The sequence below is a fragment of the Poecilia mexicana genome, unplaced genomic scaffold (genome assembly GCF_051168715.1).
Source record: "Poecilia mexicana isolate PSO_F unplaced genomic scaffold, ASM5116871v1 scaffold_2, whole genome shotgun sequence".
NCBI lineage: Eukaryota > Metazoa > Chordata > Actinopteri > Cyprinodontiformes > Poeciliidae > Poecilia > Poecilia mexicana.
The window spans coordinates 12,778,220-12,802,439 of record NW_028263371.1 but is presented as its reverse complement, the minus strand read 5'-3'; the positions used below and the strand labels follow the sequence as shown (position 1 = coordinate 12,802,439).

The following is a 24,220-nucleotide window of genomic DNA, read 5'->3' as shown; positions in this document are numbered from 1 at the left end:
AACACACTTTCTTACTCACACAGCCCCCAAAGAGATATCTACATACGCATTTTGGGGTTACAGAGGAATGTTTTGACAGCTTACATTACTGGCAATAGTGGTACCAGACTTGGCAGCCACGATGGCAATGGCGTCAGCTTTGAGGTTGTAGCCTTTATTTGCCATCTCCACCACTCCGGCTTTGTACAATTTCTGTAAAAATACAATTCAATGTGCAGAAAAAAATGTGTTGAGGTAAAATACATAAAAAAATACGTTGTTATTGTCAAATAGTGAGTTCTCCTACATTGCTCATGGTGAGGGCGTTAGCCTTTGCCAGGACAATCTCTGGAGAATCTGGCATGACATGAACTTTCAGTTTGTCTTTTTCCCATGCTTCAGTGTATGCTTTCTGCAAACAAAGACATAAAAAAACACTCATAAATAATTGTTTTTGAGAAAAATATGACAGATTTTTTTCTGGCTTGAACGTCGAAGTAGAGGTTAAAAAGAGAAAAAGTGACACCTTGTTCATGATCTGGTTGTTGGCCGTAGCCAGAGCCACGTCCATGGAATCCATTAATTTCTTAAACTTGAAGTTGGACGGATGCTGCCTGTACTTCTTCTCGCTCAGGATCTCGCCGCCAACTTTAGCCGTTTCGACTGAAAGTGAGCCAATGGGGACCCATCCGATACCTCTGAAGTAGTTGTTCCATTCAGCCTTGTAGTTCCACTGCAAACAAACACAACTTGTCAGCAAACAAGGGCTTAAATCCTGTTTCTCGTGCTATTTTCTTTCAATTGCAAACTCACGTCGCTCGAATTGAAGTTCATGTTGCGAGCGAGCTCCAGGCCCATGGCGTCGGGAAGGAGAGCGTTGGTGTGCTGGATCTGTCTGTACCCGATCAATGTCTGAGCAGCGGAGGCCTGCTTGGCCTGGACCACACTCCACATGTCCACCGGGGTGTGGTACTTCAGCTTGGCCTTGTGGTAGTCCTGCTTGTAAAGCTTGTCGCTCTGTATCTTAGCAACTTGCATGTAGTGGACCAGGAGCGGATCGTCCTGGATGCTGCGGAAGCCAACATGGTGGCCTCTGGCCTTCTCGTAAGCCAACTTGTACTTGTACTGTAAGATTGGATAGAGATTTGTTTATAACATATGAATGTTTATAGAAAACTAAATTTCTAAGTTGGTCCTCTAGTCTGTGTCTATCTTACATTGCTGGCAATTGTGGTACCAGACTTGGCAGCCACAATTGGAATTGCATCAGCTTTGAGATTGTAGCCCTTATTGGCCATCTCCACAACACCGGCTTTGTACAGTTTCTAGAGAAAAAGACATTAACATAAGGTTGTTTACGAAAAGCAATCTCTCATCTAGTACATATCGATTTGTTGTGTAAATGAATGGCTTACGTTGCTCATGGTCTGAGCATTTGCCTTGGCCAGGACAATTTCAGGAGAATCTGGCATGATGTGGATGGTCAGTTTGTCTTTATCCCAAGCAGAGGTGTACGCTTTCTGGGGATTTAAAAAAAAACAAACAAAAAAAAACACAGGAATAAAAGAAACATTTCTGGAAAAAGTTTACTGCTCATATTTTGTCACACAAATTTTAGTTAAGCTGCACCTTGTTCATGATCTGATTGTTGGCAGTAGCCAGGGCCAAGTCCATGGAGTCCATCAGCTTGCTGAATTTAAAGTTAGACGGATGCTGCCTGTACTTCCTGTCGCTCTGGATCTCACCCCCAACTTTAGCAGTTTCAACTCCAAGGGACCCGATCGGTACCCATCCGATGCCTCTGATGAATTCGTTCCATTCAGATTTGTAATTGACCTAAAAACAACAAGACACCTCATAACACTCATCTGTTATGAAATTTAAAATGGTACATCTCACACAAAAAAAAATGACACTAACATCACTGGACAGGACATTCATATGTCTGCACAGCTGCAGGTGCATGTTGTCGGGCAGAAGCAGGTGGCTGTGAGGAATCTTCCTGTATCCAGTCATGGTCTGAACGGCGGAGGCCTGCTTGGCTTGGACCACGCTCAGCATGTCCACCGGGGTGTGGTACTTCAGCTTGGCCTTGTGGTAGTCCTTCTTGTAGTTCTTGTCGCTCTGTATCCTAGCAACCTCCATGTAGTGAACCAGCAGGGGGTCGTCTTGGAGGCTGCGGAAGCCAACATGGTGGCCTCTGGCCTTCTCATACTCTTTCTTGTACTGGACCTAAATAAAAAAAAAAATTAAAAGTGACATGCAAAGTGTTGTGAATGCATTTTAATAGAATCCGATTGTTGTCGTTATATGATAAGTTACTACAGAAAATACATACATTGCTGGCAATATGTCTGCCGTGCTTGGCATGGAGAATGGGAATAGCATCAGGCTTCATGTCGTATCCCTTGGCAATGTCTTGCACCCATTGTTGCTTGTAGAGACTCTGTGAAAATCAATAGAATGGATGTATGGATGAATGAATGAATTTTCTTTTGCATTTTCCAACTGTGAAGAAAATTTAAAACAAATTCCTTTTCGACAGGATGTAGGAACCCTGTAAATAAAATCTTTTGCTCTAACCTCGCTGATGGTTTGGGCGTTGAATTTAGCTTGGAGGAACTCCGGGCTGTCAGCTGGCAGATGATAGGTGTGCACGAATTTTTCACCAGACGCTTTGTACGCAGTCTACATAGAAGAAAATGGATATATTTTGTTAAAAGAAAAAAAACATTAATTTGTTCGTGTTTTGGAAGAACTGAAATGATCGACAAACGGTTCCTACGTTGTCCATTAGCTTTGAGTTGGCCAAAGCCAGACACATGCTCATGTCGTCGGTCTTGGTGGTGTGCTTGAAGGAGCTGGGATGCTGGCGGTAACCTCTGTCATCCAGTGCAGCTTTGGCTGTCTTGGCTTTCTCGACATCCAAAGAACCAATCGGTACCCACCCGATACCTTTGAAGTAGTTGTTGTACTCTGATTTGTAGACATTCTGTGGATTAAAAACAAAGAAACAAAAGCATAACACAAAGGAGCATGACATGTTACATACTGTGCTAAAATCACAGTGTGATGTTACGCCGATGAGAACATACGTCGCTCTGAATCTCCATCATGTTGCGGCACAGCTGCAGGTGCATGTTGTCAGGCAGCAGGAGGAAGCTGTGTGGGACCTTCCTGTATCCAGTCATGGTCTGAACGGCGGAGGCCTGTTTGGCTTGGACCACGCTCAGCATGTCCACCGGGGTGTGGTACTTCAGCTTGGCCTTGTGGTAGTCCTTCTTGTAGTTCTTGTCGCTCTGCATTTTTGCCACCTGCATGTAGTGCACCAGAAGGGGGTCGTCCTGGAGGCTGCGGAAGCCAACATGATGGCCTCTGGCCTTCTCGTAAGCCAGCTTATATTTGTACTGCAGAAAAGCACAGTATTTATTAGCGACGTCACTGTAACGCTGAATTCCTCGGCAGTTAAACGTGAGCGTAATGTGAAACGTACATTACTGGCAATGTCCCTTGAAGATTTGGCAGCTAAAACGGGAATAGCATCTTCCTTCACGTGATGTCCCTTAAGGATATCTTGGCGATGGGCGTAGGTGTAATAGTTCTGCACAAAAGCACAATTCAGAACATTACAAACATAGCAACACTTTCATTTCTGTGCGACGTATTGATTGAAAAGCGATTACACTGACCTGGCTGATGTTTACAGCATTGTACCTGGCTTGCATCAGTTCAGGGGTGTCGGCTGGGAGATGGTAAGTGTGCATGAACTTCTCTCCACTGGCTTTATAATCTTTCTGCATTGTTGTGAATGAAGAGTTTGGTTTATGTTCATCTTATGAAAACAAAAAAAAATGAAGTCACAGAGTAGAACTAAGAGTTCCGATTTTTATCTCCTCACCACATTCATGATCTTGGCGTTTGCTTTGGCCAGCTCCATATTCATGGAGTCCGTAACGCTGGTGAATTTGATTGTGGACGGGTGCTGCCTGTACTTTTTCTCATCAAGAGCCACCGCCGCCGCCTTTGCCTTCTCTACATCCAGGGAGCCAATTGGAACCCAGCCAGTTCCTTTCACCGAAGTCTCATAATCCATTTTATAGTAGTTCTGCCAAACATGACAAAGCAGAGCATTGTTAGAGTGGTTAAAGAGAACCATTTCACTAGATGCTGTATTGCAAATATTCCCAAAAGAAACAACTGGAACTTACATCGCTGACGTTGTAGTTCATGGTGCGAGCGAGCTGAAGGTTCATTGCGTCAGGCAGAAGGAAGTAATTGTGATGGTGCTGCTTGTAGCCGGCATATGTCTGCACGGCTGTGGCGTGCTTAGCATGGGCCACGCTCAGCATGTCCACCGGGGTGTGGTACTTCAGCTTGGCCTTGTGGTAGTCCTTCTTGTAAAGCTTGTCGCTCTGTATCTTAGCAACTTGCATGTAGTGGACCAGGAGCGGATCGTCCTGGAGGCTGCGGAAGCCAACATGGTGGCCTCTGGCCTTCTCGTAGGCCTTTTTGTACTGGACCTGGGTGTACAAGCATAAACTTGATTGTGGGAAGTTGCGTGATGTAGCACAAAAAGTCAGGCCATTCAGTGTACGGTGTATGAAATGCCACTTTAGAAGACTTACGTTGCTGACAGCGTGTCTGGCTGCTTTGGCAGCAACAACCGGGATCGCATCGGGCTTCAGGTCATAACCTTTGGCGATTAGCTCTTCCCAGGCGTACTTGTAGTAGTTCTGAAATAAAATTCAAATTAATGATGACAAAAGCAATTATACACTGTTACACAACAAATAACATTTTTTGGAGTTATGTATAAGGGTACATGTATTTTAACTCTACTGGCTCCCCACAAACACTGCTCTGGATGGAGAAGCTGAACTAAAAGACGATAAGATAAGGTGATAACTTTTACAAAAAAAAAATTGTTTTTTTGCATATGTGTTAAAACGTTCATTATGTTTTGATTGAAAGCGCTAAGATCTTCCTCCTGGCTCTGATTGGTTGTTTCTGACCAGGAGTTTCATATTTCTGCAGGTGGCAGTAGGACCACATGGAGGAGCTTGATTTTTTCTTATAGATTATCTGTCAGGACCATTTTAACGAATATGTAAAAAAAAAAAAAAAAAAAAAAAAATATATATATATATATATATATATATATATATATATATATATATATATATATATATAAATATATATATATATATATATATATATATATATATATATATAAATATATATATATATATATATATATATATATATATTTTTTTTTTTATAAAAGTTACTTACTACAGCTATAATAATGATTTAATATAAGAAAATAGAAAAACTGACCACATGATTTATATATGACAGACAATATCTCAAAGGAATGTGATTGGTTTTACAATATACTCTGAAACTTATTCCATAGGTAAAGTTAGACTTTACAGCCAAGCGTAAATAAAGATTAACAATTAAATATTTGGTTATTTGGTTAATTTTAAAGCCTTTAAAGTATAAGGGTTTTGTATGCAGCCTGGATAGTGGAGAAGTTCTTGGCCCTGTTGCCTTGCAGCAAGAAGGTCCTGGGTTTAAATCCCGGCCTGGGATCTTACTGCATGGTGTTTGCATGTTCTCCATACTCCAGCTTCCTTCCACAGTTTTTGGACTGTGGGAGGAGAGTATGTCTTTTGGAAACGTGCACATGCTGTCCATCTCTTGGGACCCTGTGTACCTTCGCCCAATGGCCACTGGAGAAAGGCTTCAGCTCCCCCAGCAGCCCTACAGTGCCAAGCCAGTGCAGACATGTATAGATGGATGCGCTACCTTGCTGATGTTGTAGGCATTACACTTGGCTTGGAGGAACTCTGGAGTATCAGGAGGCAAAGAGTACTTTTGATGGATTTGCTCCAGACCTCTCTTGTAGAACAGCTGTGTGGATAAAAGGCCGTAAGAACTCGCACAAACATAAAGAAATAGACTTAAAAAAAGCCAAAATAATTCAGAGTTCACTGGGCGGTGGACTCACATCACTCCTCTGAAGCTGGTTGACTTTAGACTGCAGCATGATGGGATGGTCGTCTATGGCTGTGAATGGAATCGTGTCTGGAGGCTGTCGGTATTTTTTCTACAAGGACAAAAGTAGGTGTAAAATAAAGACATTAAATCTTTCTCCAGGTAACAGATATGATTGTTTTAGCAGGGACACTGCTTCTCACTCGTACCTCGTTGAGAATCTCAGCAGCTTTCTTTGCCTTTTCTACATCCATGGAGCCGTACGGGACCCATGGGGTTCCTTTGACGTAGTTGTTGTACTCAGCTTTATACTCATTCTTTGATGGAAAAAATAAACATAAGGACGTCAGCGAAAAGAAATATCTACACATTGGAACATAAACAAAATGTGAACCATCTTGTAAAATCTTGTCTGCTTACGTCACTCTGGATGGCGTTGGCTTTCTTGGCCGTGTCCAGCAGCACGCTGTCGTAAGGCAGGAAGTAGTTGGGGTTGATCTTCCTGTAGCCCGCCATGCTGGCGATTGCCTGGGACTTCTTGGCCAGGGTGACTGATATCATATCCAGTGGTGTGTGGTACTTGGTCTTGATTTTTTCATAGTTCTTCTTATATTCGCGCTGTGGATAAATCAGTGAGATTTGGTTTGAGTATTCGTTTTTCTTTTCTCGCCAATAATGAACTCGATTTGATTGATTTGACCCTGACAACTCACATCACTTTGGATTTTGGCAACATGAACCGAGTGCAAGATCTTGGGGTCGTCATTAATGCTGAGGGCTCCAACCATGTGTCCCCTGTTCTTCTCGTACTCCTTTTTGTACTTAACCTGCAGGGACAAAGCAGAAGCGTGGCAATAAGATGATAATAAAAAAAAAAAATTATGAAACTGAAAACAACAACGCAGACATTTATGAGGGCAGGCGCTTACGTCGCTGGCAATGTTTGTGTGAGCACGGGCGGCCAGGATTGGGATGGCGTCACCCTTGATTTCAAACTTCTTTGCTTTGGTTTTCTCCCAGTCGTACTTATAGCAGCTCTGCAACGACAATGAGCGGCCGCTAACGAATCCGAACACTCAATCGGTTTAAAAAGCGATTCGGTTTTAGAGACGGATTTGAATTTTACTCACCTCGCTCAGGTTGTAGGCGTTAACTCTGGACTGGATGAAGAAGGGGTAGTCTGGGGGTAGGGTGTACTTGAACTTTGTTTTCTCAAACTTTTCTTTGTAGTTCAACTGCGAGAGAAAAAGCATTCGATTAAAACCCTCTGTTCTGTTTGGACCAATCGTCCTTCGGTTTCCCGTCAGTAGAGGGCAGCAGTACGCTGACTTCGGCTTCTCCGGCTCCTTCCTCCTTGCCAAGGCCCTATCTGATGACAGATTTTATTCTGGGCCAAGTGAATGCTTGTTTCTATTTATACTGCAGAGAAACGGCTCTCCAGTTTCCATGGAGCCCATAGAAAGACATCTGGGCTACACGGATGATTGGATACAGTTAACGGCGATCCGCTTTAGCAGGAGAGTTTTGATCTGAGGCCCCAGCAGATGACTTGAAAACATTACAAACAGTAAATAAATGTTTTTAAACCACCTTGCAGGTTACATCTCAGTAAATTAGAATATCCATCTCGATAAGAGATGGATTAAATTTACATTTTGATAATAACCTGTGGCCAGCTAATAAACACACCTTTGATAAAAGCCCCAAATTTCTGTATTTTTTCATTACTTTGTTACTGGTCTAATGTAACATTCTAAACATTAATGTAATCTAAATAATGTGTTTCACTTGGTAAATTGAGTGACATAAATAAGTGAACTTTTAAATAGTATTCAAATTTATTTAGATGGACCTGTTTGTGAAGAGGAGATCGCAACACTGTCCAGGTGGAAGTTTAAATATAATTATTATGTTATTATTATTATTATTATATTATTAGCATATAAAATATCCTTCTTTCCATTCTTGTTAATTCTGAAACTTTGATGATCCATCTGAAACATAGTCGGCCCCTTAACATGTAATACAAACAGAAGTTAGACGCACAAGTCTATTTAAAGTGGCCAAACCTAAATATGTAGGCTGAAATACATATTAATATCAGGTTGAATGTAGCTTGGAAAGTTGCACGTCGACCACTCATTTTTGATTACTGAGCACGATGGGGTAGCAAAGTCAGCATTTTCGAACCTGACTGAAATTTGCAGCTGCCAACATGGACAAACAAAATGGCTTCTCTGAGAATATTTTATGGCTAAATGTGACAAAGATGCAGCTGTTTGGCCACAATTTAAAGAAATATGTTCAAAGTAAACAATCACTTTGACTGCCAAAGAAAACGGTCACTATCAAGAACGGTAGCTGCTGAGGGTTTGTACTGGCGCCTCGCACAAAGAAGGAAATTCTGCAGCTTCACTTCAAATCGACAACTAGATGGTTAAAACTTGGACTAGGCTTCAAAGAGGGGCTTATGCCAGAAACCAACCAGTTCAAATGTGGTCATACATCTGCTGCACAATGCTAGATGCTTGTTAATGATCACAAGAACAAATATTAATCGGGTTGTACATAAATATTCAAGCCTTTATTTATCAATTTTATCCTGGTTTTTAACAGACATGACGGTTCACCCGTTTGTGGTTTTAAAAAAGCTACTTAAAATGTTATGCTGTACAAATGCCTCGCTAAAAACCGTCTCTGCTTTGATATGAGACTGAAATGGTTTCAAATGTCACATACGTCACTTAGCTGCTTGGCGTTGATGCTGGCTTGGACGAGGACTGGCGAATCCACCACTTGTGTAAACTTCACTTTGTCGGGATGTTGCCTGTAGGTTTTCTGAAAACCACCGAAGAAGAAAACGTGTCATGCGTACAACTATAGATACAGACAGAAAGGAATCTTAATGAGAGCTTGAACGTACTTTACTGGAGAAAACTACTTACGTCACTGCACTGCTGAAGCTTCTTCGTAGCCTCGTACTCAGGTGTGACCGTTTGAGGGAAGAAGCATCTCGTTTTTATGTCTTCATATTCCGCTTTATATAATTGCTAGGGGGGCGGGGGGGATATGCAATTAGAAATTGTTGCTTTGAACGAGACAAAAAAAAAAAATCTTAGCTCAACATAATGATTTTGAGTGTAAAACTCTCCGTTCACACACGTACCTCGTTCTTAAATTCCTCAACTTTCTGGCAGTGAACCATGTAGAGGTCTTCATAGCTGCCGATATAATGTCCCTTTACCTCTTTGTCATACTTCTCTGTGTAACGTATCTAAAATGTTACAGTGGACAAATTAATGTATTAAAGAGAAAAAGAGGAATGCTTATTTGATAAACCACCAGGTTCTTACATCAGAGAACTTTTTAAGCACTGAGTCCATCTGAAACTTTGGTGTGTCACAGTAGTTGATGCTGAAACCCCTGGACTTCTCATAGCTGGCCTTATATACTTTCTGTTAAAGGAACGAGAAAAAAGATAAAAAACAGCGTTAAATATTGAACAAAAATATGAAATAAAATATGTATATAAAATGGCAACATACATAATTAAAAGATAAGTTAATGTGATTCAGAAACTGGTTAGAAAATAAACTACCTATCTGTTTCAGTGACTAATAAGAGAAAATAACAGTAAATATAAAAAAATTTGCTACATTTTAAACACAAAAGAAAACAAGCACTGGACTATATTTACGATAAAACAAATAAGAAACTGAATAGGACCCACATCACTAAGGATGGTGCCGGCGTATCTGAGCTGTCTCAGGAGCGGATTCTCTGTAGCGGGGAGTGTATTGTAGTCACACTGGGCTTTTGTCTTTTCAAACTCTTTCTTGTATTGGACCTAAAAGTAGGAACAGAGACATGTGAGAGAAAACAGACAAGCAGTGAGGTTTCACTTACGCTGCTGATAACGTTGACCAGTTAAACTGAAACTAGCTAAGGCACAGAAAGGTTTTAAACAGCATATAAAATATCCTTCTTTCCATTCTTTCAGGGTAAAGTCGTTCTAATGAGAAGTGTCAGAGTGATTTGAGTTTTCTCTGGTCGGCATTGAGCAAAGTACTATCCCCTCCCCCACATATTGCAGAACACTTTTACCTCGTTTAAAAGAAAGATAAATTCAGCTCCCTGAAAACATTTCAACAGTCATAGAGTGTAAACTAAAATGGTGCCAATTATTGCTGTTTATAAACTACAGTTGGCAAACCCTACCAGAGCAGATAGCATGACTAACCAGATAAAATCATATTACTGTATTAAAAACATCACAACAAACAATATAATACTATTCTACGAAATTTACTGGATATTTTTTCTTGTTTTTGATCAGGCCAATGTACAAGATAAAAAAAAAAATAACAGAATCATCAGCTACCATGATTGTAACTACTAATTTATGTGGTTTATTCGTTACTAACATTAATGATAATTGCTACTTTACTGTCTGAAATAAAATCTAGCTAAATCTTGTTTTAAAATTTGGGTTTTACTCAAGTCCATTACTAATTGAAGCAGAAAATGCTGCTTTAATGACATTTCAATCACCGCCACCTTTCTAAAACGATGGTCTAAATCATTTTTTTGCCAAAAGTAATTTTTTTTTCTTTTTCTATTTTTTTATGCATAATTAATCCTTTTAGCAAAAAATGACTCCGGCTATTATTTTAGGAAGGTGACGATATGCAACATGTTCACATTTCCAGTGAACAAGCAGAAAGCTGCTTATTGATCTCTCAAAAGCTGAAAACAGTTGAAATGTTGGTCCTGTGGCAGGCTGTAACTGCGGTGAATCGGCATGTGAGAGTTTCTGCATCAGATTGGACTCGGCTGACTCACGCAGTGCTCTGACGGAGAGCTCAACTCGCTGTCGAGTCTTCCACAAATACAGGAAAAACAATCAGACGCCTTCCTCTGAGCTTACCTCACTAGCAGCAATGCGAGCCTTCTTGCATGCGTCGTACACGGGCGTGTCTGTTTGCATGAAGTAGATTTGGTCTTTGATATTCTCAAACTCTTGAGTGTATTTTCTCTGGAAAATGAAGTTGCACAACAATAAGACACAAGGGAACAAAAGCAGAAATAATGACATTCATCACAGCACTCACGTCGCTGAGATTATCCATTGCCATCCTGGCGATGGCGATGTCAAAGTAAGGCGTCTCACACCACTGACCCCTGACATTTTTATTGTAGTCTTCCTTGTATTTAAGCTGTTGGGGGGAGAGGGGGGACAAGGAATCAGAGTTAATTGTTGCTCTAGAGTAACAATGATGGATCTGTAACAGTGTCGCCACCCGTTCATGCGTTTAATAAAAACACAGGAGGAATCAGAAGAATTTCTGAAGCTATTGTTAGCCTGTCCCTTGCAGCTCAGCGAGGACAGTAATGCTAAAGAGCAGGTGGCCGGTTATTCCTAGCAGCAGCTCATGGTCGGATGATGTCTGTGTTTCTATAACGGCGCATAACTGCAGACGATTTTATCCGGTTTTGTAGTTGTACAAGTCTTGCACGTAATGCCGAATTGAAAGAAAAATAATAATTTCACCAGTGATTCGTGTTGACTTAGGTATCGATTAATGCCACACATATCAACACCTACACAAATAGTGATGTTTTTTCCCACATCTAGAGTGGGAATGTATGAACTCATTGGAGCTCTACATGGTAATAAAACAGTCATTACATATCGTACAGAAAGCCTTACGCTGTCTCTTTAAATTTGTTATTTGTACACTGTAAATATATTCTCTCTGTCTGGTTAATGCACGCACAGGCATAGCTGAACCTGAGATGAAAGAAGGGATTAATTCATCAACGCTCCTGCCTTTATTATCATTTCCTTAATGGTAGAACGTGATTGGACGGAGTTGTGCTTACGTCACTGCGCTGATGGGCGACTCTCTTGGCCAGCTCCACCTCTGGAGGATCGGGCAAGGACGTGTACTTGGCTTTGCGCTCATCGTGTCCCTTCTTATATTTAATCTGTGGGAGGAAATTTATTAAGAGGGGTTTCATTTAAAGGAATTATTAAAGTTCAATGTTTTTCAAGCAAAAGAAAATGATTGACAAAGATGGATGAAAAATTTATATTTGTAATCCTTTTCATTTGTACATAAATGCTAAGCAAAAAACAAAAACAAAAACAAAAAAAACCATGCTATGATGAAAATTTCAATTTTTGTGCTTGAGGAATTTCGATACAATAAATTTAATGTTCTAAATGTTCATATTAAAACATTAAAAAACTTCCACTAATATTAGTCAGAAATCTCCATGTAACATTTTACATCATATTATATCCATACTGTGCTCCGTTCTGGATATAAAATAGAAACCTATTGTAAAGCACTGTGTACATTCACCCAATCAAACGTAAGACGGGGTTCAGTCGCTTCCGCAAGGACAACTGATGGGAACGTTGGGGTAAGACGAGGCCAAATTGATATTTTAATATATTTTTTTCATTTGCAGCTTTTGTATTTTAACTTAATTTATTCCCTGAGGTTTGATCATTCAACCTAATTCGGCTTACATCACTGAGGACCTCCTGAGCCTTAGCCACCCTGCGCAACTCAGGGCTGTCGCTGTAAGGGTAGTACATGGTCTTCTCCTCGTCCCAGGCTTCTGTGTAAAGTTTCTGGAAACAAAAAGTTATTTTTAATTACAGAAATAGCAAAACTATATATATATTTAAAAAAGAAAAACATACAAGCAAACAGTAACTCTTGAATTCCTGACTGAATTTACCTTGCTATAGTTAGCGGCGTTCTTCACAGCCAGAACCAGCTCAGGAGCGTCGGGAGGCAGCAGGTACTTGTCCTTCGTCTCATCCCACTTCTGTCTGTACAGAACCTAAAGCAACATTATCAGAGGTCAGTAGCAACATTTGATATCCTGCTAATCTGTTTCAAAATGTCTACACGCCGACGTAAGGTTGAGGCTGCTCACCTTGCTGATCAGATCTGACACATGCTTGACGTGGACCACCTCTCTGGCGTCACCGCCGTACAAGCTGGTTGTCCGAGCCTTGTTTCCCTCCATGCGGTATTTCACCTGTCAGCAACAGGCTTTCGTGACTTATTTTGGTGAATATTTCAATTTTTTTTGTTGTTGTTAGAAATCCAAAACAGCAGTCTTTTTGTTCCCTTAGAGTGCGCGACAGGTGCTAGTGATACCTCACTAAGCTGCTCCTGGGCCTTCCTGATGCGAATCAGTTCAGGGGTGTCAGGGGTGAAAGCGGGAGGCTCCCCTCTGGACAGCTCATAAGCTTGGCGGTATTTATTCTGCCGAGGATACAGAAAGATATCGTCCAGTTTGAAGAAGCAAACAAAAGCAAAATACCAATATAGTTATATCATAAAAAAAGCCGGTAAAAGTCACGAGCGCCTTACGTGGCTGTACTGATCCAGCATCTTCTGGCTGTGGGCCAGATAGGGAGTCATAAACTTGGAAGTATCGACCTTAGCCTTCCTTCTGACTTTCCTGGTGGGCAAGCCAGACTGCACACGGGAAGAGCAAAAACATCAATTTATTTATCCTCGCAAACAGAGCTGCCGGGAAATGAAAGCGCTCTTTCAAAGCAAATGAAGCAAAAGGTGGAGATAAACCGATGGAGGAATCCACCGGGGCGAGGTGAGGCTAGCATCCTTCCAAGCTAACAAGCTGTGCTAGCTTGTTAGTTTAGCCATTACCCTATTTACTTACCTTCACTAAAAAATAAAATAAAATAAATTCTCACAAAGACTTTATTTAGCATCAGTTATTCCAACATGGATGCCAGTTTGTGTCATTTTAATCAATATGGAAGAAAATCATGCAGGGTGAAGATATAATAACGAGTGTTAAGCGAACACAAAACATTCCTTTAGCCAGTGAGTATGAGTCGCGTGGGGTTTGATAGGAGTTTGCAAAAATGTAGAGACATTTGTTTATTTTGATTTATACAAATTGCAGGAAGTCTCAAAAATAAACTCCCTACTGGTATCCGTCATGTGTTTAATGGTTTTAGCTTGAAATGGAGACAAGAAGCATGCGACGAGTCGTCAGGTAGTAATCACAAAAGAATAACAGCTTGATTAAAAAGACCAAAATAAATAAATAAAAGGATGAATTTCTACAGATATGAGTTTGGAAAAAATAAAAATAAAGATCAGATCTGTTTTTGTCATGTAACAGGACCTCGCCTTGTTTCACTTCATATTTGTGAATCTTTTGCTTCTCTCTTTTTGTCCATCTTCTTTGCATACTTTTAGTGTGAAGTACACAGAATGCACTGCATCATTAGGTCTGTGGGAGTTTCTTATTCTGCTGGTTGTAGTATGAAGCCAAACAACATAAACCGCCCTCCATGTTGTTGGGAAGTGAAGACGTGAGTCCAAGCCTTGTTACTCACAGCGTTAGTTGTTATGAAGAAAAGGCCAAGATTAGGTAAGTAGCCATTTTCTGACGTAAACAGATCGACACAAATGTCTGATTTGACTTCTGTGTTTGATTGTCTTTCCTCTTTTGTAGAGCAGCACTGTGATAAACAACACTCACGGGAAAAGAGGAAATCATAACCAAATGCCTCCTGATGAAAATTTTGAAAAGTCAAATTTATGTGAGAAATGCTTCAGTTTAAATCATTTTAAAGGAAGCGGTGGGGATCATGAGTAACCGAGGCAACGTTTGATTCTGTAGTAAACAATATTACTGAATGAATGAACCCGATTTAAAGGCTGGATCTGTAAGCATTTAATGTTTGTGGTTATGCTAAAGCGTTAAAACATCGAATTGATTTTGAGGCTTTAACAAGAGATGCCGACAAATGAAAGAGCGTCCTGTGTGTGCACATTTTCTGCATCCATCTAAAAAGTAACCAAAGCCCATAAACAATAAAAAAATAAATAAAAGTAGTATCTAATGATACAAATCATCTTTACAAGTAACATACAAACCCAGCAAGGTTAAACAACACATGCTTGATCAAATTTGACCTTCTGTTTTTGTTCCATTCAGGCATGCAGACAAGCTTTTCCTGCCCTGCTTGAGCTGTTGCACCTTGGGAGGAGGTGTTTTACCTGAGAGGACTTAGATTGCTGCTCAGAGTACGTCGTTGTTGTTGTTGTTGTAATCTGCTCAACATATTACAAACGAAGGACAGACTTTTGGATTCCTCACCAAAACAAGTAACGGGAGAAACAGCAGATCACTTTGTGTGGATTGAGGTTGATTTTTCCCACAGCTCTGGTGTTAACCAACGACTGACACTGGTGTTTTTTTGTTTTTTTTGGGGTTTTTTTTTGTTCTTGAATGCCCTGGAGGATATTATCTGCAGGGGGAATAGCAGGAGATTCTCATCCTGGAAATGCTACAGACGAATAAGAACCCCCGCGGCTGCAAATAAGCTGTGATGTCACTGTGGCAGCAGTCGACCTGAGCCTCTATTAAGCAGAGGACTAAATGCGTTAATATTGTCTGTGCTATTAAAGCCGTGCTGCTCCCCGTCTTTGATCCCTGAAATAGATTTAGAAACACCAGATGAGAATATTTCTATTTATTTCATTGCCCGTTGCCTTTGTTGACCAGTTGCTACAGCAGAGGCAGCAGCCTGCTTAATCCACATTACAGGGTAATAAATATATTTATTTTTCCACACATTTACATTTGAGCTACAGTTCATTTGAGTGCTTTAAAGAAATGAATATCTAACTTGTTTTCAATTGAATTAGCTTAGCTGTAGGTAAGACCTTTGATTTAAGTTGGTTTGATGCAACAAATTGTTGCTTTTGATGGTAAATATGACAACAGAAAAAACCTTAAGCTTAAGGGGGGACTATGTGTTTAAAACCTGGGAATCTTTTTTTTTTTAATGATGATTTTAGTTATCTAGAAACTCCAGAGTGTTTTCTGTAAAAACAATCATCTGTGTAAATTATGTTCTTTATTAGAAATTAGACAAATTGTAAAAAATATGTAAGAAATAAAGAAAATCCTTGGCCAGATGTGTAAAACACACAACATTCCTCCTCAGATACTGGCTATTTGAAAGAAAGACATTGTGTTTTGAATGTGAAGCACATTTTTGGAGCGCCTTAACCCTAAACTTAGTACAAATTAATCTGATTTAGTCTACAGATCAAAACGGCTTCAATAAGTTTGAAGTTTTAATTATTATTTTCCTGTTTTGTGACTCTGCTTATGACTTTATCTTCAACGAAATCCTTCAAATTTACCATAAGTTGAATCGGACAACCAGAGCTGAGAGAAATAACATCTCAATCGTTTTAATCAACATTTGTAAGAGGCTTAAATATCCAAATCTATCAGACAGGGGAGAACCATAGGCATGGATGAACTCAGACTTTTTTTTTTGTTCCTCAGTGCGTCCATCCCTACTAAGCACAACTTTCACAACAGTAAAGTTAACATGTTGAAGACGTGCATTGGAGCGTGATTTATAGCTCGTCTCGTTTTGCTGCCCTCGCTCTCTCTCCCTTTACGTCTCCATCTCCTCAACTTCTAAATTTGTCTAAACGCCACTCAGAGATCTCTGCTCTCCGTTTTTTTTTCCAGGTCAAAGCAATTTAATGACACTTCTAAGTAATAAAGAAAATAGAATTAAAAGAAACAACAACAAAGGATTGAGAAAACTAAGACATAAATTGAATCTTGGCACTTATTATGCCAAAAATAAAATAAAAAGTTACTCTGTAGTTTCTAAAGTAAGCTACGTATTTTTCATCATGTCTCCCAACAGCACTATGTTTCTCCCCATTCTGTAGATTAGACAACAGCCGTCCCACATCCTGCGCAAGACAATGCAACTTTTCTCCACAGTATAGATGAAAGTACTAGTGAAATCAGAGCGTATCGATTTTGCACCTGTCCGTGTGTCCCACCTCCCAAATGATTTGCGTCTTTGCAGCGAAAGACAGCAAATCCGTTTGTTGATGTGTTATATGGGAGTCAAACTGACTGAATGAACAGTGTTTTTGCCCGAGTCGTTTGGGCTCCCCTATAAGACATCAGCAGTACTGTGAATGTAGAATACAAGGTTAACCATAACCCCGTTTCCATTGGAAATTCAGGATTAATTGTTAGCCTTCTGCTTTCACTCTTCCATCAACCACTGTCACGGAGACAACAAACACAACATGAAATGATGCACTGGTATGAGACATGTTGTAGCTACAGGCCTCATTCGCGTAACCTGGAGAAAGCACACTAATTCACATTTAAACAAGTAATAAAAAACAAATAAATCCCTTTCAGTATTTACAGATTCAAATCCATGTATTTAAAATCTATGGCTATTGCTGGTTGTTGCTCATGTCGTGCAGCCAAAATATCCACAATTTAGCAAGGAAATAAGTTTCATTTAAGAGTTTAATGCTCCAAAACTGTTGTCTGTTTAAAAAAGAAACTGCATGGCAGCAGGTATGGACACATGATACACATGAAAATTGCATCTCTAAGTATTATAGTCTAGGTAATCTGGTTGAATCTACAGATCCAGCAAATGATCCACGTGCTTTAATTCAGTAAAAAGGTGAAAAACAATTGGCAATACAGAAAAGAGTCTTGCATGCCAGTTTGTTTTTCTTTTGCTAAGAGGTGAGAAGACATCCACTTACCACCCCCATGATTTCTTCATCTTCCTCATCTCCAAACTCGTCATATTCGTCACCAGTGTCTGCCATTTTGGCAAGTTTTAAAAGCTCTGTACAAAACAGAGATGATACTTTCAGGCATTCGCGGTTTTAACAAGAACAGAAGTATTAATCAGCCCGTTATTCTGGAACATACAACACTCTGCATGTCCCCTACTAACAATAATAAAAATAATAATTAAAAAAAAAATCACTCATGCAAAACTGTTAAACATCCCTCTCTCATCTTAGTTTTTGGGGAAAACAAAAAAAAAGAAAGAAAGAAAAACGCTAGCAGTAAAGTTCTACAGTATTTCCATAGTAAGGAAGCTTCACTTGCCATTCACAAGGGGCTCAGTCTGATTCCAACTCTGTGATTTGCCACACACCTAAATAAAATGACAAAACGTGTGAAACGTCTCAACAGTAGTGTTCATCAGCGCATTCACATCAGGACAGGAAGGTTCAGAAGCTAATTCTGTGTTTTTGGACCCCCCAGTGCATCAAAAGAGCCCCCACCCCACCCTTCTGCCCCTTGACATGCCACAACACAGCTGAGGGAACGGTGCCTCCTGGCTGAAGGTTGGCGACAGCTGCCCAACGGTGCTTCTGCTATTTGACATGTAAGCTAATGCCAGAGCCTGATTGGCTGACTGTGTTTAGCAAATGGAGATGCAATGCCTTCTGAGGCTGCAGGTTAAATATAGGGCGGCATATTAACTACCTTTTTTAGCGTCTGATTGCCAGATCTCGAGATTTAACTTAAATCTTATCTGTAAAACTAGGAACCATGTGCACCAAAGCCGACGTAGAAGGGGGAAAAACAGAAGAAAAAGAGGCATCAGCTTGGTTTTAAAAGAGATCAAAGTGGTGAATGCTGCTGGGATTTCAGGTAAATCCAAAGCTGCGTCTGGCCCTGATGTTCCTTCACTTCCTCAAGTTCTTGCTTGTTAGGTTATTCCTTCAAAACGTACGAAAGCGTTCTTGCTTCTTAATCCACAGTCAACTCCTTTGGGATTCCAAAGGCCAGTGGGGAAAAAGAAACGGAGACAGTCCAAGCTGATGGAAAGCCATGCAGGTGGTATAAAAAAAACGTGGGATTTTGTAGATTTATCCTTTCCTTTGCTTACCAGTTATGCTTAAGTTTATTGGTCTCCCAAAGCCGCCAAAGCCTTCCCAGCCTCCCTCCAGAGAAACGCTGGGCGACAGCACACAGCTGCACTTTCTACCCAGGTTATCATGTGGCTGACGCAGCCAATCAGAGGCCCGACCTCTCGGGTTTCAAAATCTAAATATACCTAAGTGATCATTTCAGAAAGGAGCACCTGTCGAGACGAACGCATCAGCGGTACAGTTAACGAGGGAGGCCAGAGGGAGCATGAGCTGTCAAGTCTCAAAAACACAATAGGGTCCCAGTGTGAATGTTTTTTTTTTTTTTTGTTTTTTAACTTCTGTTATTTTCTTTGAAAAGTTCTCCTGAAGCTGAACAAGCTTGGGTAAATATATGCCTCTGAGTGGAGAGGACGAACATCAGGGGCCAGGCTGTTATCTGATGAGGTCGCCCATCAGCTGACCCAGAGCTGGCTGCATCCTGTCAATAATCAGGTCAGCAAAGTCAGAACTTGGCAAACTTTTTTTTCAAGTTTTTAAAAGTTACATATATATATTTTTAAAAGCTAATCTACTGCACAAGTACATAACCTTATCCTCTCGATGGAATTTTCCTTCTTCTTGCTGGGGTACAATTATGCATTTTCCAGGCACATAATGTCATTTTATAGCAAAGGAAATTTGACACCTTGAATTTGGGCCTCTGTCTCTTTAAAAACTCATGCTGTTTCTGAAAGAAACTCAGCCTTCATGAAGTTGTCACAACAAGGCTCCTCTATTAACCCTTTAACCACGTTTTTACCGACGTTGCTCTGAGAAGTAGCTCATATAACGAGCTCAGCTGATGCTCAGTTTGCTAATTGCTGCTGGCTAGTCTGAAGGAGCTGAGTGGAGGGGATATCTAAGAGGTGGAAGCTGAAAAGCGTGGAAACCGCACCTCTGAAGAGCTGTGCCTCGAAGACGGAGCTAGGTCTGCCCAGGTGTTTTGCACAGCTGGATGGTTGCTGTGGGAGATTAAAAGGATTCATAAAAGACTCATGGGGTTGTGTTCCCACACTCTTAGATTTGTGGTCACAACATGACAAAGAGCATTAACACTTTGAACACAAGAACAATTTGTTCCTTTTTGGTTTGCTTTATTGTGAAAGGTGCGAATCTACCACTGGATTGAGTTTAAACTATGGGAAATTTCTAGAAAGCATAAAACTCATTTGTATCTCAGCTACGGCTTTTCTGGGTGTTTCTAGGTCTTACTGTGTCAGAGTGAGTTGGTGTCCGGTTTCCACAGACACCAACTCGCCAAGTCACTCGGTGATTAGAAATGACAGAATGGTTACAAGGAAGAAGTCGCCTAAATCTGCATTCAGGACAATAACTGTAACGTTTATAACAAATGGCATGGTGACAAATTCATCTGACTACATACCTACGTTTATCTTGCCACCACACAGAGAGGAGGACGGTTTAAAAAAAAATCTCCAGAACTCGCTGGAAGAGTCTGCAGCAAAGAGAGAGTCATCTTGAGGTCAGAGAGTGTCCATAATTATTTATATACACGTTTAATAACTGTGGATTTTGATGTTTGTAGAGCATGCATTATAATTAGAAATTTAGTTTTGCTTTTATCATATATGATGAAAAGACTGCGACAGACTGGCGACCTGTCCAGGGTGACCCTGCCTCTCGCCTGGAACGTTAGCTGGAGATGGGCACCAGCACCTCCTGACCCCACTAAGGGACAAGGGTGTAAAGGAGATGGATGGATGGATGGATGGATGGATGGATGGATGGATGGATGGATGGATGGATGGATGGATGGATGGATGGATGGATGGATGGATGGATGGATGGATGGATGGATGGATGGATGGATGATGAAAAGAGCAAAACTAATATGCTGTGTTTGAGAGCCTTGTTTTAATTAAATACCTGTAGAGAACTGCTAAAACAGCTGTGAAAGAAAATATGATGTTCACTTTTTTTATTAGATCACAAATTATATGTTGTTTTTTTCATTTTCGTTGAATATAAAATGTAAGAATTACCATCAATTTTCTCTTGTATAATAAAATGTTGATATTTTCTTCATTGAGGAACCTGATAAGCAAAACAAACGTTTTCTCTTTTTAACCTAAAAAACTAAGAATTTTTCTAGCATACGTAGTTTTTATTATTGTTTTTTTATGTCAGGGGAAAATATATATACGGTATATAAGAGTTATATCGACTTGGCAGATCTGGACAAATTTATTCAGTGGAGCTGAAGTCAAATTGACCCTATAGAGTGTAAATGTTAATGACTCTTATTGTTTGGGTTTTTTGTGTGCCTTAAGGATTCTGGGGATTTAAATAACGTAAGAAACTGGATTTAAAGTAGAAATCATCTGGTCTTTAACATAGAATTGACATGATGTGTAGATTTTCTTTCCTTTTTTTTCTTTTTACCAAAGCTGTATTTAAAAATAATGTGCTTCTTATTTCTGGCATGTCTATATACTCACTCTTTGTCCCAAGAAGAAAAAGAAGGTGGACGGTAGCAGCTGAAAGATTTTTCTCTTTGTTTTGAAAAGAGTCCAGCATCTCAAGAGGAATGCTGCTTCATTACAAAATAAAAAACAAACTAACCCAGGAGTTCTGATCTCATTTTTAAAAATAACAAAAATGTTTTTAAAGGCTGAGTTAGCCAAATAAGAATTTATGATTTCTTTATCGAATATTTTCTGACGTGTCCCATGTGTCCAGTTTTTTTTTAAATTTGTATTTACTACGATGTAATCCAGGGCAATATAAGAAACAGAAGAACAAAAATGAAAACAATATATGATTACTGGTGTTTACTCCCAACAAAATTCATTATCATATGATAATTGTTGGTTGTTTTATACTTTCAATTTCTGTATTCGTTTACACCATTATTAATGTAATTCTCTAGGCACTCACTCACTAATATGCTGAAATGCGAAGCAATTATTTTAGGGATACAACCGAAAATCTGATTTTCCGATACGATACCCACTTCCTTTTATTTAAAACCTATTCAAATATTTCCTATGAATAGGGATACATCTTTCAAAACTAGACCCAAATGCAGTATTTAAACTTCTATCCACAAAATCATAAACAAAATACTAGAACTGTCCTTGATTGAACTGTAGATTCAGCAAACTGTTTTAATTTAACTTATGAGTTTCTCCAAGGTTCACTTATTGGTCCCTCACATTTTAACCAAATTCTCATTAACCTTGAAAGAAAGCTGGATGTTTTAAAAAGAAAACTAAATATGCAACCTTTTCAGTTTTCCTTTAGTCGAAGCTCAGTGTTATTAAAATCTATTTGCTTCATCATTCTTATTTTAGTTAGATTTTTTTAAGCTGTTTTTTGTTGGGGTTTTTTTTTTTTTTTTTCTGGTAATATAAACAGTATACAGATTTCAAATGCTAAAGAGCATCGCAGTCATTCAGTGAAAGCTGCAGTAAAACAAACAAGCATCCAGGAGGGAGTTGCATGATGCTTAGTCACTGGAAAAAATGACTGATGACCAGGGACACAACAGCTGCAGTACAGACAACTACAACAGAGATACTGCCAGCAGCCAACCTCAGCCCATCAACATGTACAGAAAACATCCCAGTGAGGTAAGGAGTCTCAAATTAAATCATCTGGTTGGTTACAAAGTGACTCTGTAACGCTGGGATGGTTGTTTTTATTAATAAAGACCCTGTAAGCCAATCGATCATCCAGAAGTTTCTCTTACTCTATCTTCTTTTTAATTCATCTAACAGGCTTTTTACTAGAATTACATCTGAGGCTTGAGACGGCCATGAAAGACGTTGATTTTGTGTCTTTTGAACTATTTGTATGTTCATTTTTGTGCTAAGTGTTTTGGGATCGTTATTATGCTGAAGGAAGTTATGAAGTTAGCAGTTCAACATCATTCCAGGACATTTGGAAGAGAAACGGATCCACAGACTTTCTGTTCACAACGCCTGACAGTAAGAAATGTCTGGGTTCTCATCCAGCCTAGCAGTCAGGGAATAGAAATGGGTCTTTAGTTCACGTCTTATGACCCTGTGGAATCGAAAATCAGAGATTTCCAGTTAGAACTCCCTTGAAACTTGGAAACTGAAAAAAGGAAAGCATAATCTAAAAAAACAAAACACATCCAGGGGTGTCAAACTCATTTCCACATTGAGCCACATCAAAAATCTGAATGTTCTTAAAGGGCCGGTTGTGCCAGAATCTGATGATAAGAGCCATTAAACTGTTAAAATATGAATAAATAGCTGTTCCTCCAGGAGTTTTTTTGTGATGTGATGCTAATTTAGGAATATTTGTAAGGAATTTATTTGAGATAATGTATGATGTTACATGTGATTTGACTACTTGACATTAAGTAAGGCTGAGGCAGCAGTCACTTAAACTCAATGTTTTTGACCAATTTTGAGAAACATTTGCAGTAAAAATCAGAAAAAATGTGGAATCTGTTGATTTTGTGTGAATTTTGAGGAAAAACTGGAGGGACTTATTGATGTACGGTAATTTGGAGCCTAGAGGGCCACATAAAAAGCTACGGCAGGCCAGATATGGCCCCCGTTCCTTGAGTTTGACACATGTACAATATACAGTGTGTACAGTTATTAGGAAGTTGTTTTTTTTACCTACTTCAACTTGAGCTAAAGTAGGCATCTTTACTAGTTTGATCCAACCCATCCATTGGTTCTGTCAAGAGCTGCTCATCTCATCTGCCCATAAAACCTTTAAAACATCAATTTTCAGATTTCCTTGGAACTAATCTGGGTGTTTTCAGTCATCCTGACCTTGCTTATGTCTCTGAGTGCTGAATATCTTGTACTTCTGTTCAGTCCAGGCAGGTTGAAGTTCTGATATACGACAGCCTGTTGTTCCTGGGAGCTTCCCATTTGATTCTTCAACACTGTTGACCATTTGTAACAAAACCTTTGCTGGTCATACACTAATATCTTTGAAAATGTCAAGAGTTTCCACAGTTTTCCCTTAGTCTTTAAACCTATAGCTGACAGAAACTGATAATTTTTCACACCTCAATTTAGGGTATCGATCTCCTTGGCCACCGCTCATACATTACACAAACACACACCACCTTACATCCAATAACTAGTAGAAGTTTATGTACAGCTCAGACTTTATTAAAATAAGTCTACTAATTGTGCAACAATGAAGTTATGTTACCAATTATTTGGTTAAAAAAGGAAGCAAATCACAGGTTGAATTAAAAATAAAATCTTAATGAAATAAAAAGTTGAATTTCTTTGAAGTCTTTTTGGATATCTTCACCAGAGATACTGTCTAATTGATGTGGTTTTATGTCTTCTTGGAAACATCCAGGGCTTTATTAGTACATTTCAAAGCTAACGCTAATCTCTTCAACCCTCGTTGTGTGTTCTCATTCTGACCCGATCCCCCCTCCTCCTCCTCATGCATGGTTCACTCCGCTCCACTCCTCTGGTTGCTCATCA

The 24,220-nt window shown here is 39.7% G+C and overlaps 1 protein-coding gene across 11 annotated transcripts in view; it reads right to left on the bottom strand.

Annotated features, from left to right (window-relative positions):
* Window positions 1–18,848, bottom strand: part of neb (nebulin) — a 67,127-nt gene extending 48,279 nt beyond the window's left edge. For 10 of the 11 annotated variants that reach the window (XM_088010968.1, XM_088010938.1, XM_088010945.1 and 7 more), the window contains exons 1-41: window positions 18,746–18,848; window positions 17,956–18,004; window positions 17,601–17,686; window positions 15,045–15,098; window positions 13,377–13,484; window positions 13,161–13,268; window positions 12,934–13,038; window positions 12,733–12,837; window positions 12,518–12,622; window positions 11,863–11,967; window positions 11,091–11,195; window positions 10,907–11,014; window positions 9,710–9,826; window positions 9,333–9,434; window positions 9,146–9,253; window positions 8,925–9,029; window positions 8,719–8,817; window positions 7,110–7,214; window positions 6,909–7,016; window positions 6,693–6,806; window positions 6,400–6,597; window positions 6,189–6,296; window positions 5,993–6,091; window positions 5,791–5,895; window positions 4,605–4,712; window positions 4,188–4,499; window positions 3,878–4,084; window positions 3,669–3,773; window positions 3,473–3,580; window positions 3,075–3,386; window positions 2,765–2,971; window positions 2,563–2,667; window positions 2,318–2,425; window positions 1,900–2,211; window positions 1,609–1,815; window positions 1,395–1,499; window positions 1,197–1,304; window positions 793–1,104; window positions 506–712; window positions 287–391; window positions 85–192 (exon numbers count right to left, since the gene is read on the bottom strand). In XM_088010968.1, coding sequence (XP_087867094.1) covers window positions 85–192; window positions 287–391; window positions 506–712; window positions 793–1,104; window positions 1,197–1,304; window positions 1,395–1,499; window positions 1,609–1,815; window positions 1,900–2,211; window positions 2,318–2,425; window positions 2,563–2,667; window positions 2,765–2,971; window positions 3,075–3,386; window positions 3,473–3,580; window positions 3,669–3,773; window positions 3,878–4,084; window positions 4,188–4,499; window positions 4,605–4,712; window positions 5,791–5,895; window positions 5,993–6,091; window positions 6,189–6,296; window positions 6,400–6,597; window positions 6,693–6,806; window positions 6,909–7,016; window positions 7,110–7,214; window positions 8,719–8,817; window positions 8,925–9,029; window positions 9,146–9,253; window positions 9,333–9,434; window positions 9,710–9,826; window positions 10,907–11,014; window positions 11,091–11,195; window positions 11,863–11,967; window positions 12,518–12,622; window positions 12,733–12,837; window positions 12,934–13,038; window positions 13,161–13,268; window positions 13,377–13,484; window positions 15,045–15,098; window positions 17,601–17,666 — 5,373 coding nt within the window. In that variant the 5' untranslated portion in view covers window positions 17,667–17,686; window positions 17,956–18,004; window positions 18,746–18,848. The remainder of the gene's footprint in view (window positions 1–84; window positions 193–286; window positions 392–505; window positions 713–792; window positions 1,105–1,196; window positions 1,305–1,394; window positions 1,500–1,608; window positions 1,816–1,899; window positions 2,212–2,317; window positions 2,426–2,562; window positions 2,668–2,764; window positions 2,972–3,074; window positions 3,387–3,472; window positions 3,581–3,668; window positions 3,774–3,877; window positions 4,085–4,187; window positions 4,500–4,604; window positions 4,713–5,790; window positions 5,896–5,992; window positions 6,092–6,188; window positions 6,297–6,399; window positions 6,598–6,692; window positions 6,807–6,908; window positions 7,017–7,109; window positions 7,215–8,718; window positions 8,818–8,924; window positions 9,030–9,145; window positions 9,254–9,332; window positions 9,435–9,709; window positions 9,827–10,906; window positions 11,015–11,090; window positions 11,196–11,862; window positions 11,968–12,517; window positions 12,623–12,732; window positions 12,838–12,933; window positions 13,039–13,160; window positions 13,269–13,376; window positions 13,485–15,044; window positions 15,099–17,600; window positions 17,687–17,955; window positions 18,005–18,745) is intronic. The other variant, XM_088010940.1, reaches the window with a different exon arrangement.
* Window positions 18,849–24,220: the final 5,372 nt, after the last annotated feature.